The sequence below is a fragment of the Lithobates pipiens genome, unplaced genomic scaffold, assembly GCF_037356315.1.
Source record: "Lithobates pipiens isolate NorthernLeopardFrog02 unplaced genomic scaffold, aLitPip1_a1.2 Scaffold_10, whole genome shotgun sequence".
Lineage (NCBI taxonomy): Eukaryota > Metazoa > Chordata > Amphibia > Anura > Ranidae > Lithobates > Lithobates pipiens.
In genome coordinates this window covers 164012000-164030144 of record NW_027507686.1, presented here as the reverse complement: position 1 = coordinate 164030144, position 18145 = coordinate 164012000, and the positions used below count along the sequence as shown (strand labels likewise).

The window sequence follows — 18145 nt, the reverse complement described above, 5'->3', positions numbered from 1 at the left end:
AGAAGCGAACGCATGCGTAAGCGAACGCATGCGTAAGCCCCGCCCACATATGAAAACGGTGTTCAAACCACACATGTGAGGTATTGCCGAGAACGTTAGAGCGAGAGCAATAATTCTAGTCCTAGACCTCCTCTGCAACTCAAAACATGTAACCAGTAAAAAAAAATTTATGAAGAAAAAATTACTAATCTGCAAAATTTTATAACAGAAACAAAGAAAAATTCATTTTTTCGCAGAATTTCCGGTCTTTTTTCTTTTATAGCACAAAAAATAAAAAAACTGAGAGGTGATTAAATACCACCAAAAGAAAGCTCTATTTGTGTGAAAAAAAGGACAAACATTTCATATAGGTCCAGTGTTGCATGACTGAGTAATTGTCATTCAAAATGTGAGAGCACCAAAAGCTGAAAATTGGTCTGGTTATTAAGGGTGTTTAAGTGCTCAGTGGTCAAGTGGTTAATAATAGAGCTTGCAGTCAGTAGTGTTAGGAGATAGTGCGTGCTGTCTGCGTGCTCTGTACCCAGTACATACCGCTATAATATAGGGCAGGCCCCTACTTTCAAACATCCAACTTACAAACATCTCCTACTTGCAAACGGAAGGAGACAGCAGCAAGTGAGATGAAAAAAGACGGATGGCAAAACAAATTATACAGGGGTGATAACCCTTCCCTATCCGTTTTCCAAAAAGCTTAAAAATGGTTTTTTTGACTGGAGCTACACTTTAAAAATGTACCAGTTGAAAATTACAAACAGATTCAACTTAACACAACAAACCTACACAGTCCCTGTCTTGTTTGCACCGCCTGTATACTGCTGTTCTGAGTATATAGGGCCTGGGGGCCACACGCATTTCCTTTTTTTAATATGGGTACAGGGTTCCCCTTAATATGCGTACAAGACCCAAATAGGCTGGTAATGGGCAGGGAGGGCTACCCATGCCATTTTTCTCAATGATTTTCAACCATATTGCAGGAACCAGATATAACATTAAAACCGCAAGCAGTTTTAAATGGTGTTATTTCCGTTAAATGTCATTTTGTGCAGGGACTGTTCTAAACACGGGAAACACGTGGCACTTCACAGGCATACTACAGACACCCCCCCAGGCACCATATTTAAAGTAATATTTCACTTTTTTTTTTCACTTTAATCGTCATTAAAATCAGTGCTCCCGCCAAAACGGCCGTTTTTAAAACTTTTTTTTTGCATTGACCCATGTCCCCTGGGGCAGGAGGCAGGTCCCCAAACCCTTTTTAGGACAGTATCTTGCATATTAGCCGTTAAAATTAGCACTTTCCATTTCGAACGTTCGAGTCCCATAGACTTCAATGGGGTTCTAACGTTCGTAACGAACGCGGGGGTCGTTCGCAAGTTCTGGTGCGAACCGAACCGGGGGGTGTTCGGCTCATCCCTATCCTTTATATTGGCTTTTTAAATTTACAAATGCAGCAATCTAAGGGCCCTCCCCTTCCTCTTACAATGGAGGAGGGGAATGAAATGGGGAATAAAGAATACATGATCAAGTCAAATTTTTTATTCCATTTTTTTCAAAATAGTTTTTATTGAGTTTTGCAAACATACAATTATGCAAGTAAACAATAGGTACAATATATTGTTTAACCAAGTATACATAGTTTAATAACATCAGCATACAAACAGAAATAATGGTAGGGAAGGGAGAGAGGTAAAGGGGGGAGAGTGGGAGTGGGGAGGGGGAAGAGAGGGCGGGAGGGGGGAAGGAAGAGAGGAAGGAGAGCTGTGACATTATCCAGAATCAAAGATTGAATCAAATATTGCGGTAACGGTCATACCATAACTTCTAGGGATACCAGAGATTCTTTATGCAAAGGTGGTTACATTTCCCCCTAGAGAGGATATTCTCATATGTATAGTGAGTTTGGACTACCATGATAATGTCTTCTAGTGTAGGGACTTCAGTTGTCCTCCATTTCCTTGCTATTAAGAGTTTTGTGGCCAAAAGGACGTGTGTGGTGATTAAACGTAGGTTGGGCGGTATATCATTAATGGTGAGATTGAGAATCGCCAGATGTGGAGTAAGTGGAATGTGGAGGTGCAGTATGTCATGTAATAGCGTTTCTACTTTGGACCAGATTTGTTTTATGTGTGGGCATGACCAGAAGATATGAATGAGTGTGCCAGGCATGTTACATTCTCTCCAGCAGGCATGAGTTGCTTGTTTGTTAAATTTGGTCATTCTTTGGGGTGTTGATCAAGTCAAATTTAACCCTTTCAACCTCCCTTCTCTCCTACACGCCTGCCCTTCATACTCAGTTTTTTTGCTATGTCTTGGCATTTTTACTAAAATTTTAACGGAAATAGATATTTTTGGTTAAAAAATATTAAACTCTAAAAAACGAATTGGTTATTAAATACCACCAAGAAGTATAACTAAAAGCAACACTAAAATTTTCAAAATGAGAAATGATTTTCATTATTGTACTTACCACCACTGATCGTGTACTGGCTTTTACTTTAACGGTGTTAGATATTTTTCCAAAAAGTAAATTGCATTTTTTTAATTTTTTTAGGCACATACATGCCAAACCTTAGACAACTAAAGCTGAATAACAGTGTCATATTGACCATAAGGTAAGGGGAATGTTGTTTGTTTGTTGTTTGTCATTGAGTCCGCTGGTCCCGCGGGCACAGTCACGCTGTTCGGGGCGGGTGCGCACCTGCTATCCCTGGCTCCTAGGGGACGCCCATTTGCCCACCACTGCCATTGTGCCGATGTATAACGGCGTGCGGCAGTTGGCAACTGGGTAAGGAAAGAGATGGTCGGCACAAAGGATGGCATCCAAAATGGTATTTATTTATTAAGTACATGTACAGAGCTGTAAAACAGCGTACACACTTCGGACGTTAGTCCTTAGAGTCATGGCCATTTTGTGGGATCTTTTTTAAACCCTTTATCCACAACCTTTCTCTTCTGTAATGTGTGATCTGTACATCTGATCTCCATCCTGTCTCTGTATATTAGTTTCTGTATCAGGGGCACATCGCAGAGTGAGTCACATCACATAGTGGAAGTTTGGAGCGTGTTGCGCTTATCAAAGGATTGGCGCACAAGAGCACTTTTTATTGGGACATTTTGGAACATATATAATCATATCATTTGGTTTTGTTGTTTATATATTTTATTTTTGTTACAACTGTTACATTGCACACGAGCTCTGCTCATTGTTTTAATTAGTTTCCTGCATGATTGCAAGCTATTTAAGTGAATATCTCCTTGTGTACAGCTGCTGCAAGTTGAGTAATTTTATATATATATATATATATATATATATATATATATATATATATATATATATATATATTATTCTTTACACCTTAGCACAAGGTTTCACCAATCCTCTGTATCAGGGGCAACCCGTCCATTAAGGGCGTATGGATGCCGCCCCCCTAACCATCACTGCCTCCCCCTATCTATGCATCTGGCTCCTTTCAGGACACCGGATGCATAAACTCCAATACGGGGCGGGTGTTTTTTTTTTTTTTGAAGAACCTTATTAGAGCCAGAGGCTCTAATAGACTTCAAAATAGGGTGGGGCAGAGAATGCGCTCGGAGCCTACCCAGGTATGTTACAACAGTGAATTAATATTCGGTACTGTAACACTGATCCTCCTGGCCAATTAGGAAGTGGATTTTGAGACCTGTCACCCAATTGGCTGAAAGGACAGGCAATCCCATTAGACGCCTAGGAGGAGGGGAGGGGATGCATGCTGGAAGCCACCGATGGAGGTGAGGACAAGCAGCCGCTGCACACTGCCCGCCTAGATAGGGTAAGTGCCAGGCCGACTGGAAAACAGCACGAGGGGGGAGTTGCTGCTAGCCGCTCGGGGGTGGGGCAGTTGTTGTTTGCCGCCCCCTCCCAAAAAAATAACAGCCACCACTGCTCTGTATATTAAAGCTTTAGCCACTCTTATTCTGTACATCTGCACATTGACCCCTCATACCCATCCTCCCATGTGACATGTATATTAACCTCTTCACCTTCTCTTCCCTCTGTGTATGACCTCAAAATTATAATGATATGCTATATCTAATGCACCACCCACCTCAGTACCAACATGTTTCTTAATTTAAAAAAAAAATTCAAAAATTAGATTACGTTAGGGTGTCTAATTTCTAAAAAGGAGTCATTTTTGGGGTGTTAATGTATGTCTGCCATTTTAATTTGAAATGTATAACAGAAAGTAAGGGAAATCTTTGTCAAAATATAGCAAAGCTCAGTAATGCATGACAGAAACTGTCACTCAAACGATCACAGCACTGAAAACTGAAAAAATGACCTAGTAAGGGATATTACAGGTTGGTACTCAAGTGGTTAAGGTGGTTAGCATTTCTGACATCTCCTTATAGAAATGGTAGTTGCCTGGCTTTAGTCTTTAGTAGTTATTTAGGTAGAGAAGAGAAGAAGTACTATTTACAGTGTGTGAGATTTCATCTATTATTCTTTTAATGCAGCATGGAAATTTGTAGAAACCACCTGATGTGTTGCTTTTGCAAACACTTTTTTTAACAAGTGGTGTATAGTAAGCACTTTGCAGGAAAATACATTTAGGACACATTTACTGTTCAAAATCAACTGCTTTGTAAATGATTAAATACCCCAGCAATAAATATGCTTGTATACAAGATATGTTATAAACTTGTTTATTTCATTTTTCCTTTCATAGAGATCTTGGCACCTCTCTATCAAATCTGCAAGTGCTTTGGTTGGCACGCTGCTGTCTCACAGACCTTGATGGGATAGCCTCCTTCTTTTCCCTTAAGGTAAATCTATCACTGTTGGTTTTTCCTATGATCACCCATATGTTTCAAAGAAAAATCTTGCTTGTGGCTTCAATTGTCTCAACTATTTAATGACAAATATCCAAACAGCTCCATAAAAGCAAAGAAGTTCCTCTAATGCATTACAACAATAAAGGCCTTTGGCTCCGTTCACACTAGTGTGATTTCAGATACGATGTGAGTCACACAGAATCGTATGACAATGGAAGTCATCAATGGGGCCTGTTCACATCAATGCAACTCAGCACTGCTCAATCTTGGAAAAGGTTCCTGTATTACTGAGGTCCAACCCAATTTTGACCCCATACATTAGAACATGCAAACCACTTCCATGTTGCACTACATAATCACACTTAAAACTGGAACAATAGCGGATCGGTGTCATTACTGACTAACTGATTGGTGAATGTACATTATTATTGTACCCCCAAATCCAAGCAGGTGAGGTAACACACATTAAAGTGTTACTAAACCCACAACAGTAAATTGTGATTGTTATACTGTGATACTCACTTTGGAACCTAAGGGGTAATCCTCTGTATTTTGTAAAAGGCTGTTTGATCCTGTCTTCTCTTATCCACCCTTTCTTCCACTGTCCCCAATCTATCTCCTAATAAGACAGAGGCTTTGTAGTAGTTTTTTTTTGTCTTGGGGGGGATGGATGTGTTCGGTACAGGGCCAATCAGCACTGTCCACACAGAGGGGCTGGGTCCTGCAGCCTCATAAGACAGTCAGAGTAGAACGAAAACTCCTCCTACAAGCTTTAACTAGAGACTGATAGAAGTCACAAGACTGCTTTTTACTGCTGAGGAGAAATGGTTTTTAGCAGCTTATATTTACTAAGATAATTGCATTTCTATATTCTGTGTAGTGTGGGAGACCAGATATAGTGAATGCAGGGTCCTGGGTTTAGTAGCACTTTAATTGACATGTGAACATTAAAAACACATATCCCAACAATGAAAATAATATACAGCAACAACAGAAGAGCATATGGACAGGTATCTAAAATGCTCAGCGTTCTATTAAAATCTTAGTAATATCGAAGTGTCCCTGTCCTCCATTTCATATAGTTAAGAGGTAAACACAACATTCTTTCCCTCTATACCAGTGATGGCGAACCTTGGCACCCCAGGTGTTTTGGAACTACATTTCCCATGATGCTCGGCTACACTGCAGAGTGCATGAGCATCATGGGAAATGTAGTTCCAATACATCTGGAGTGCCAAGGTTCGCCATCACTGCTCTATACCAACTTCACAGTAGCATTTCTAAGCAGTTATGCAGATAAGGGCTTGTGAGCTTGTCTTGGTAGTCCAAACAGATGCCCAGTGTTTTTGCCATGAAGGCCATGCACATTGGCCACGTTTCTGATCCAGAAGTTTAAGGCATATTGCCACTGCATTACTTGTAATGACTATGCCAGGTCCACAGCTACCCAGATCTATGAGATGGGTTTATAAAATCCCTCACTCTTGCTTGGTATGAGGCACACCTAACGTATGGGTCTCCTCCAGATTTTTCTTTTGCAGAACAATATCATATCATAAAGGTAAACCAACTGTAAACCTATTTGAAGAATACAACTTTTTGGTGTGGTCAATGAATGCATGTATGCTCCATTCAGTCAATAAGGTTGCCTAAAATGCATTATTGTTTGGGATATCTTTGGTGTTGTGGGGTGCTGATTTATTTTTGACCAGTGATTAATGTTTGACATTGTCCAATGCAGGAGCTTTATCTGGCTTACAATGATCTCAGAGACCTCAGTCAAGTGAGCATGCTGGAAAATCTGGAGGTCCTTGACCTAGAAGGTAACAACATCGACCAGATAAGCGAATTGCAGTACCTAGCACTGTGCAGCAATCTAAGAACCCTCACCATAGAAGGCAATTCTGTGTGTGTTCGACCTAGTCCTGAAGGCACCACGGTAAGTGGACTCGACACAAAACATTGATACCTCTTCAATGCCTAATTAAAATTGAAAAATCGCTGACATGTGGTCTTCATTTATTGTTAAACATTTCTATAAAGTGACTCTGTCATAGGTTAAGGGGGTTGCTATCAGCATTAGAGCCAAGTAACAAACATTTTCAAAGGAAGAGTGTAGCAATGGCAGCCTTTATGATTTTCTTATGATGTAGGCCCATTGAAGTCTATGTCTAGAAAATACATGGATATTGTCCCATATTTTGCCTAGTTAAAAACAGTGAAAATACAGAAAATACCTGTTCATACTGCCAGAAATTTAGTAAACTCCTAACATTGCAGGGCTCTGAAAACACTGCCTCTACTGCATTGAAATTGAGTGACGTCTTCCCTATTGGACTACAGAACACTTTTTCCCCCTTTTCATCTTCATAACCTAACTCGCAGCATTTTCAAAAATTGAAAACATCAGGAAATGTGTACATATTGCAGATATATATACTGCATATATTTACTTTTTCCTAGACATACATTTTTAATCCCAGAAAGGCTGATCTGCAAGACCTTTTATAGCCAGTGCCTTGCTAAATAGGGAAGCATGGATAAAGATGACAGCCACTGAGAGTACACTTTCAAATGAGCAATGGCACCTTCCATATATGTAGGCACACAGGTTCCCTTTAAGTTTCAAGATTACAACTGTAAAATAATAATAAAGATTTTTGCTTAGCATGGCGTCTATTCTTCTTGTGTTAAGTTCCATCTGTCCCCAGACAGAGCCTCTAACAAGGTTATCAACCCATGTCTGCATCTGGTGCAAGAGCCTGATCTGATTTCACCTGGGGTGAGATCATCTCCTCTGGTGATCTCACGTCTGACATGCAGGGAGCCTGAGCTACTGGTTACATCAAGTAGGGCCTTCGCTCAAATGTGCAGACTAAGCTGGAAAAATATAGCACAAGTGACGGGAAATAAATATAATTTAACAATCTTTATATATGATATATGTTACTGTAGAAAAAACTTACTTTTTTAGAATGAATTAATATGTTACTTATTTTTAAAGAGAATATATATAGTTTAATTTCTGTGCTGCCTATGTGACTGTAAATAGCTTAAAGTGAACCCATGCTGGACAAAGCAATACATTCACTTTAATGTCAGCTGACTATCTCCATACACTTTTCATCCCTTAACTCCCCCTCTGCTCCATTTAGCTGGTGAGAGTGAGGAGAGTTAAGCCTAATACACATGCGGCGAATGTCGGGCGACATCAGCCGGTTGAATAAAAATTGGCTAAAATTCGGCCCGTGTGCATGGCAGTTTCTGTTGGACAAGCATCCTTGAAGACCAGCAGCTGATTGGCTCCCGATCAGCACTGGCAGCCAAAGGTTTAGAGCGCTGACTGGAGTGTTCTGGTGGGGGGGGCAACCCCCTGTCAATACACAATAGCACAGCAGGGGAGATCGCTGTACTAACATTGGCTTTGACCGGAGCTGTTGGTTTTTTTCCGCTCAACCCGCTGATGTGTACCAGGCTGTGGGCTACATTCACACAACAGTTTAGCAGCAGATAGTTTGCTGCATTCAGAGACTGCTAAACGCCATCTCCTGATACAGCAACATAGCATGCTATGTGTTATAGCCACATACAAACTGGATGATTAGCTGTGGCCAGTTAGTGTGCGGCCAAAATTCTGCAGAAATGCCGACCTAGGACACTTACTTATAAAATAATTGGCTACACTTGAACAGCAGCGGCGCCGGCTATTGTTTGGAAGAGTACAAATCTGACAGCTGCCACTATTCGTACGCAGTGTGTGATAGCAATATTTACAACTGCCAACAAGAACCTACAGATTCTGCTTGGCAGCCACCACTCACGGATGTGAATGTAGCCTTAAAGGGGTTGTAAAGCCAGCAGCTCTAGCCGGTGTCTCCTTCCTCATTGGATAAATTGATAGCAGCAAGAGCCTTTGGCTCCCACTGCTGTCAATAAAATCCAGTGACACAAGAGTGGGGGGGGGGGGGGGGCAGGGGCAAATCCTGCTGTCAGTGTCAATGGACGCAGCAGAGGGACTAGTGAGCGTGCTCGCATGGGTGCCCCCAGGGAAAGCGGCTCTCCATGGGGGCACCTGATGAAGAGGAGGAGCCAGGAGTGCTGAGTGCTGCCAGGGCACCCCAGAAGAAAAGGATCAGGGCTGCTCTGTGCAAAACCCCTGCACAGAGCAGGTAAGTATAACATGTTTGTTATTTAAAAAAAAAAAAAGAAGATCTGTGTTTCCATACAACAATGACCAACACATTTGCTCAGTGCTTCATAAAACTTACACCAGAAATGCTTCATATCGATCTTGCAATCTTTTCCTCTAACAAGGATAAAAAAGGGCCAAATAGGAGGATGTTTGTAGTAGCCAGATCATGAACCGGTATCCCTAACTATCACCCTTTCTGATCTTTGGATTTAGGTTCTAAAAGCTTCAGTCTGAAGGCTCATATATGCATGTTGCTTTTGAACGTTTCTGCAGTGCTTTTTGCTGTGCTTTCAGCATTTTTGTAACCGCGCTGTTATCCTTTTCCTCTGTACCAACTACAATCATGATGTGACAGTTTTGGATTTTTTTAACCTGTTTTGCCACGAATAAAAGATGTGTATTCGGAGTGTGGCCAGTCAGCTACTTTCTTTGATTGTAACACCGCTGTTACTGCAATTTTCGTTTTGCAATGTGTGTGTTTTTTTTACATTCACTCTATATAGCTGGTTGCTAAGGAGCAAGTTGGGAAGGTGGCCGCCGCGTCTGTAGCAACTGATGAGTCATTGGATTTGAAGGGGACACCCCCACACCAAAAAGTAAAAAAAATGGTGTGCCCCCCCCCCCCCCCCCAAATCCATACCAGACCCTTATCCGAGCATGCAGCCTGGTAGACTGGTAGATCAGGAAAGGGAGGGGATGAGCGAGCACCCCCCCAACCATACCAGGCCGCATGCCCTCAACATGGAGGTGGGTTCTGAGGTTGTCTTCCTCTATTGTGATGTCCCATGCAGTCTGACATCTCTTATATAGCCATGGGGCATGGCCATCCAATGATATCACAGGGGGCGGGATTCAAGTCCCACAAAGGATCAATGGTCATCAGAGGGAGGCAACTGAGGCAGACTCAATCATATTGGCTGGTTCAAAAATGAGTGACCATATAAAAATGAACTAGATGGTTCAAGTACACCTGGTCATATCCTTTTTTGTGATTGTTTCCACCATCTTATCCCCGGAAGAAGACTTTGTATAAGTTGAAAAGCATTGGATTGATTTGCAATTCATTTTAATCTTTCTTTCGTACACAAAAATGTATCCCTGCTCCCTGTGAGGTCAGCAGGAAATATTCTATAGAATAGGACGTGAACTGTATAGACGAGACATTTTTTAACTCATTGATCAATAAAGATTTTCTATTGTATAAATATAAATATATATATATTACTGTAACAAAGTCCCATGCGAGATCTCTGTTCAATAATTCAATAGGAATGGAGCAGCTATTTTACCCATGATATAATTGCTACTCATTTGTTTCTAAATCAATATCAATGACATGGTATTTGTAACGAAACCTCCCACACACCGCTTGAGTGCTTTCGTCATATACCACTTCCTCCCAGTCTGAATATAGATATCAGATATTACAAGCGCTCACAAGCACAAAACAAGACAATACTTGTTTAGTTGCTGAACATGGACTGTTTTATTAGAACCAAAATAAAAGTCTTATATACAGTAGAAGAGGAGGTCCCCCCTCCTGCTCATATTGCTTTAACAATACAACTGTAACCAGAAACCTAATTAACACGAGCTAATCAACGAATCCCTTAAAGCAGCCGATGCGACTCCCTAACTATACTACACATTATCATACATCTCAACACAGAACTCCTTCGTACAATTGCAGGGTTAATTAGCACAAACAACAATGGGTGAAAGACACTTAGAAGCTGTGACAAGCCATACTAGACTCATTTACATTATAGAAGACAACAGGCAGGTGGCTGGAGTTGATGACATTAGCATCTAACAGTATGTGTCCCAGCAGTATGAATCAGTCACTATTTCTAATATGGCATATACAGGGTTCCCAGAGTCTGTGTGTCTTGGGGGGACATGGATCTGAATCAAAGTAACACCACCTCAAGGGTCCCCAGACATACAGCTCACAAAGAGCACCCTTCCCCCAAATGCCAGGGCCATGATCGGAGGAGGCTAGCATTCATCCCCCTCCAAAAGCCTCTGTCCTGGCTAGGTCTGTCACAGTATTGATAAGAGCTATTTTATCTAAGGGAAGTTCATAAAACATGGCCCGTTGGGGGTACCCTTGAGAACTGAGGTTGTGAACCACTGGTGTACATTATTGCTACCATTTTAAACATAGAATTTTGTAACCATTACATTAAAGTGGCTGTAAACCCTCACATATACCCAGTGAAGTGAACAGCCAGAGATGAAACAAATCTCCCTACATAGGTTTTACATGTATATCTGCTTTTCCCTTTGTACATTCTTTAGAAAGTGCACATGTGTTAGAAATTCTTCTTCATGTTTCAGGAGTGGGAGGGGAGTCTGGGAATACACTATGTGTGAGCTGATTGAAGGAAAGACACATAGGCAGAAGAATGAAGAGACTTGCAGAGCTGTGCTGTGAATAGACAAGTTCTCTGCTAATTATCTCTAAGCTCCCTCCCCGACACAAGTTTCCAGATGCTTTTATCTCCTGTGTCAGAAAACTTGTCAGAAGTTATCATGCTGATAACAGAGCAGCAGAAAGACATTGGACTTAGGGCTTTGGAGAGAGATAAGTAAACACTACAGATATATGTGCCCAGGTTATATTTCATGAATGAGGTTTAAATCCACTTTAATGAGCAAATGGCAGATATTTAAAAATGACTACTTTATCCAATATATTCTCACCCCACCAATCTAATTCTTCAAATAGTTTTAAAAAATGCAAGATTTACAGATTATATTACTACAGTATATCAGGTATACATTTAAACTTGAAGTTGCTGCAGCCCTACAGGCAGTCAACTTTCCTGAGGATCGTAAAGCGTATCTGAAGAAGAAAAACATAATGTACTGCAGCTTACCAGTCCTCAAATGTGCTAGCTGCATTAGTTTGTTTTTTCAGCTTTTTACCTTTTATATTCACTTAACCCTTTCATAACTAAGCCTATTTTTGACATTTGGTGTTTACACGTTAAAATACATATTTTTTGCTAGAAAACTACGGTACCTAAACATCTCCATAGACAATGTTTTAATTTTTTTTACAATTATCGGGTTAGAGCTACAGAAGAGGTCTAGTGCTAGAATTATTGATCTCACTCTTACGATCGCGGCGATACCTCACATGTGTGATTTGAACACCGTTTACATATGTGGGCGCGACTTCCGTATGCGTTTTCTTTGCGGCGCTTTAAAAAAATTCTCTTATTTATTTTAAAATTAATAAATTGGTTTAAAAAAAAATGGTCACTTTTATAGCTGTCACAAGGAATGTAAACATCCCTTGTGACAGTAATATGTGGTGACAGGCACTCTTTACAAAGGGATCAGGGATCAATTTCGGCGATTCTGAATGCTGTATATTTTTTTTAAAACTGGCGCCATTGGCAGCCGAGTAAACGGGAAGTGACGTCATGGCGTCGCTTCCGTGTTTACAATCAGGAAACTGGAATGAAGCTGCTTCCGGCTTCATTCCAGTCTGTCCCTAGCTGCCAGAAGCGGCGGATTGTTGATTGGTGCTCCCGGTGGAACGGGAGCCCCGGTAAGAGCGGCGAGAGGGGGGCGTCGCCTCCCGCTCCTCCGGTATAACAGCCGAGCGGCTTTTAGCTGCATCGGTTGTTATCACTGGATAGCCGATCGCCGGCTCTGAAAAACAGCACCCAGATGATGCCTTCAACTGTGGGCATCATCCTAGTATAACCCCCAAAAGCTGAGTACGCACATATGCAGAAATAATTTAGCAGCAAGAGAGTGGCAGCTTACTTATCTAGCCAGCAAAGGAGCAACCTATGCAAACTGGTGAGCATTTCTCTGGCCTGCATTGTAATCCTGTCACTATGAAACTCTGGGGTTGGTTTGCTAGAGGCAAAAGATTTGTTTCAGAGCTCAGTGTATGTGGTTTTACTTTGCAAAGAATACTTGATTAAGTCCCTTTCACACGGCAGCAGATCCACCTGCTCAGCTGGGAATCTGTCCGCCGATCCCCACTGAGCAGGCAGATGACAGGTCCGTGTCCGTTCCGCTTATGTAGAGTGGACGTGGACAAAACTCCTGTTCTCTATGGGGTGGTTGGGTGGAAACGGACCTCCTCTCTATTTCCAATCCAACCATCATCCGATCCAGTAGAACAGGGGTCTCAAGCTGATGGCCCTCCAGCTGTTGTAGAACTACATGTCCCATCATGCCTCTGCCTGAGGAAGTCATGCTTGTAACTGTCAGCCTTGAAATGCCTCATGGGACTTGTAGTTTTGCAACAGCTGGAGGGCTGCCAGTTTGAGACCCCTGCGATAGAAGGATGGGGGATCCCCATCCGTCTCTTTTTAGCAGACACATGTCCATTGACATCCACCACTCCATAGAGGGCAATGGGACACTGCTTGTGTGAAAGGGGCCTCACATGCAAGGACTTTTTTTTTTTAAAGCAGAATTTTTGCCTGCTTGGTTGGATTGGATGATGGAAGTCAGCAGAGCATGACCTCATCCACTAAGCTTTGGAGCAAAGTGAATGACCTATTTGCCTTTATTTAAAAAAGTTTTTTTGGCCATGCTTCTCTTGTTGGTCAAATGTGTGCACTTGTTTGTGATCTCCTGTGACCCAGAATCAGCCTGCTAAGGGCTGCTGTTGGCTGATGCCACAGAGCTGCTCCAGATTCTGGAAGGATTCCGAGCATATTGTCAGTATTCACCCAGCTGCCTGATCGGTAGCAGGTTCAGACAAAGCATGTGGCTTAGAACCGGAGCGTGCCACTCCTTCCCTCTCCCTCTCCACAATGACAGCTTGAGGGGCAGAGTCTGTTCAGAGCTGTCTGAGAACTGAGCAATCAGTGGTCATGTGATTGTTCAGTTCCTTAGCATCACACCAATGCTGCAGCATGGAGGTGAGTATGAATGTTTTTTTTATACCAAACTTCTCCTTTAATCAATCCCACTGTGCCAATACTGAAAGAGCTTTAATCCACAAATTCTAGAAACATTCTGTTTCAATAGATGGGGGCTCAAAGTAAATCACATATAAAAGTTAGAGGAACTTACTATTTCTCCACTAGATGCAGATGCAAGCTGTTGTTATACCTGGTATGACTAATTGGTACAATGGATTATATACTCACTCTCAAAATCAGTCAGTAATTTGAAGTGAGAACCAACACCATTCTGGCGGAAGCTGGATTACGGTATCTATTCAAAGACCTTGCCAATTCATCAGTCTTTAGGTCTCATGGAGCCTTACCTGTAGCTCTTAAGGCCCATACACACTATCAGATTTTCTGCTGATTTTTTTACTTCAGATTTACCAAAACCATATAATATGAGGAGTTTCAATTTGTATGCAATCAGGCAGGCCCTTCTACTACATGGTTTTGGTAAATCTGAGGACAAAAATCAGCAGAAAATCTTATAGTGTGTATGGGGCTTTGGAGGTTTAGGTAGCACAGCAACATATAAAAGTGAATACTGCAATAATGATGAAAAAACTCACTATAGATTGACTTTAAGGTGTTAGGATTACAACTCATGCTTTGAGACAAGTATTTTACAATGTGTTTTTGTTCTGAATTTTAGGCTGCAGACTACAATTATCGGGGCGTGATTAAAAAGATAATCCCTCAACTACAATATTTAGATGATGCTCCAACTGACCAAATAAACCCAACTACACCTCACACTCCATCAGAAGACTGGCTGATGGTAAAGGACCTAATTAAGGAAAGTGTTGGGAGCCAGACGGATACATCTTTGGGTAAGGAGAGTGGAACAAGAAATACAAATAGGGGTACACAGTACACAATTACTGTATACTACAAATGTACGTTGATTTCTAAAGATAGATAAAATTAGACAATATCCTTAACAAAGTAGTATGTATTAGTATGGCAATCATTTTATTTCCTATAGTCACCACAAGACACGTTTATAGTTTTGGTCCAATTTAATATCTTCATTTTAAATCTAGTCTGACCACCATAACTTGTTTTGTAATTTGTCAAAATGTAAATATTTGGAACTGTGTCGGCCCTATAACTATGAAACTCTACATTATTTGATCTAAAAGCCCCACCCCAGGAAAAACCATTTTATCCCAGAATTGGGTTTTAAAGAAGAACTTCACTCTCACCCCACCATAATGTCAGATTCATACCAGGCCCTCCATACTTTATCAAATTTTTTCCTACATCCCCATGCCTTGTATGTGGATTTATAGAATGGCAACATAGTGTTCAACTTTTTCCAGAAACAGATTTCTGGAGCATTTGTGTTCTTCCATTTTAGCAGTATGGCTTTTTTACCATAGAACAAAAGGACAGTGAGTAATGTTCTCAATGCCCTCATTGGAACCACTTCACATTTCCTTGTCTTAAACTTTTTTTTATATTTCTTCAGTTACTTTCTGGTTTCAAAGCCTAGGAAATTGATGTCATACATCACATTCTGGAGGGGAGGAAGGGTTTTCTCAGCTAAGCACACTACCCCACATGAATGCTTGAGCTAAAGGAAGATGGATTCCTGGAAGTGCTACATGAATCATCTGCCCTTACTCAAGATGGCCTTGGACAGAAATGTTGGAGGGGATGTTTTGTAAAGTGATTTCTCCTCAAAATAAAGCATGTAGTCATGGATGGATGGGTGACTTTAGTTTGAATATTATAATTGAATTAAATAGCATTTTTGGTTTGTGGTTCTCAGATAGTGTTGTTCCACTTTAAATAGTGGTGTTTATAATTTGTTGACTTTTCATTAATCTAAAGAAGCGCAATTCCCCTAGCACCTAGACTTCAGGTTACTGTAGTCATATTATTGAAAAATGGTTTCTGGTTGCTGCAGGACACTCCATGATGAAGATGATGTACATTGATGAAGATGATGTACATTGCTAATCACCATTCCTTTTTTTTAATAAAAATATTATAATGAATACTAACTGAATAAGTGTGTGTACTGTATACATTGTATAACAACATTACTTAATAATTACCGGCATGTATTATTTATAGATGGTTCACTTCAAGACTTGAGAAGTGCCCTACAAAAGGAAAACATTAGACCAAGCACTGCCCAGCCAGGGGTTACTAGAAGACCACAATCTGCACTAAGGCCTTCAAGTGCAGGGAGGGCAATGTCCAGCTTACATGGCAGACAAGAAAGTCTTATATCTGAATCACCAGGGAATGACCCAGCAGATGATGAAGCCAGTGACCTCACTCATGGTGACGTAAAGATTCACTCTTGTCATAAACATGAAATCTTTCTGCCTCTTAAACCTCTTTAGTCATTTTCCTTTCACTTTAACTAGCATGGGGAGTTATGGCTTTATTTTTACAAACTTTATTCCAGACTAAATTAAAATTTTGCTGCTGCTTCTGGCCTTCAAGGCTTCTTTCCAGCACGCGGTACTGCTTACTGCCCTCTATATCTGTGGTGGATTGCTTTTTAAAGAGCAGCATAGCAGCAACAGACAAGAGTTCAGGAGATGTCACTACACCTGAACACCTGCTTTGTTTTTTTACTTTTATTTTTAAATTGATGGACAACAATTTTACATTGTGGGACCATGCTGCAACTCCAAGTTGATTATTAAGCTCAATGTTGCAGTACGGTTCTCATTGAACTAAAGGTGTGAGTTTGACAAGCAGTGCTGCCTGTCAATTCTGCACCCAGAGTTAAAAATGCTGTGGCTGCTAAGCACGGCATCCTGGTTGTGGCAAGTGTACAGCCATGTCCAGCTGTAGTGTTACAATCCAGGTAGGCAGCCAGGGGATGGTAAAACAATGGTTCAACCTCCTAACTTTACTGCTGCACAGCCGCTCTTCTGAAAAAGTCCTAAGTGTTGTAACACAAACCTGCCATCATTAATGTCTAATTTGTCAAATATACTAGCCTCCATTAATTATACCAGCTTTCGACCGCAGTGCTGCAGATACAGTGTGACATTGTACCTTCTGATCGCAGTAAAGTAAATCAGCGGAATGCGGAATTAGATCTCTTTTGTGCTTTTCACAAAATATTTCTTTCTTGTATAGATCTTGTAATGGAAATTTGTAGGTTCTGTATATAATTGTATTCTATTTTATATGTATTGCACAATGCCCTCACTGTGCACACGGCACTAATAATGTTTTCAGTACATGTTTTGCATTCTTTTGAGTCCTGATAAGAATTAGCTTGCCTATGTAACGCCCCTTGTTACCATAAACGTACAATTGTAATATTAATGTGATACCAACGTAATCATGTGTATAAAAACCTTCAAATGCATCATAATAAAAGAGAACAGTTATTTGGAAAGATGCTGAGCGTATCTTTTGTGTCTGTTCCCTACTGCAGTAGTTATTAATTTGGAACCACTAATCAATATGAGGATAGAAGTTACCTATCTATAAAATATCCATGTCAATCTAAACCTACAATATGTTGTTTTTTGTATATTTCATTCCTTCACTGATGCTGTTTTTCTCCATTTTCTACTATATGCAGTACACAACCTTTGTACTTTTTCAAGTCATACATTATATTAAATATACCTTAGCATGTTGGTGATGTTCTCTTTCTTTATTTGTCATCCTGCAGGCATTGGTAAAGTCATTTGTGGGAATCCAATAAAGGCTCTTCGGGCAAGAAAGGAAAAGATGGGGGTAAATGTCAGTAAAGGAAATAGACATTTTGGTTAGGTAGATATTGTACAGTATATAACATATTTAAACAAAGTATAAATTCATTAATAATAATATTATTATGCGTTTTCACCATTTCCTCCACTAAGCTTCCAGCACCTAATATAAATTTATTTGGAAAAATTAAAAAGAACAAAATAAATTGAGTGCTGTCCCACCCCATAAAAATAAATAAATATGCTAGCTGTATGAACCAACTCTATGCAATAATCATATATGCTAATAGCAGAGATAGTGACAATATTATACAGAGCATATATACATTTAATAAAAATCTTTTAAAGCTCATGCAAACTTTTTTTTTATTACCACTTCATTACCGGGCCTATTCTGGCACTCCTCTCCTACATGTAAAAATCATTATTTGTTTGCTCATAACTCAGAACCCCCAAACATTATATATGTTTTTTTTAAGCAGATACCCTAGGGAATAAAATGGCGGTCATTGCAACTT

The 18145-nt window shown here is 40.5% G+C and overlaps 1 protein-coding gene across 6 annotated transcripts in view; it reads left to right on the top strand.

The window, feature by feature from the left end:
- Nucleotides 1-18145, top strand: part of LRRC56 (leucine rich repeat containing 56) — a 133010-nt gene that overhangs the window by 94602 nt on the left and 20263 nt on the right. For 4 of the 6 annotated variants that reach the window (XM_077459062.1, XM_077459030.1, XM_077459045.1 and 1 more), the window contains 6 exons: nucleotides 2552-2612; nucleotides 4707-4803; nucleotides 6554-6751; nucleotides 14585-14762; nucleotides 16015-16227; nucleotides 17588-17658. In XM_077459062.1, the coding sequence (XP_077315188.1) occupies nucleotides 2552-2612; nucleotides 4707-4803; nucleotides 6554-6751; nucleotides 14585-14762; nucleotides 16015-16227; nucleotides 17588-17658 (818 nt within the window). The remainder of the gene's footprint in view (nucleotides 1-2551; nucleotides 2613-4706; nucleotides 4804-6553; nucleotides 6752-14584; nucleotides 14763-16014; nucleotides 16228-17587; nucleotides 17659-18145) is intronic. The other 2 variants (XM_077459071.1, XM_077459054.1) reach the window with 1 other exon arrangement.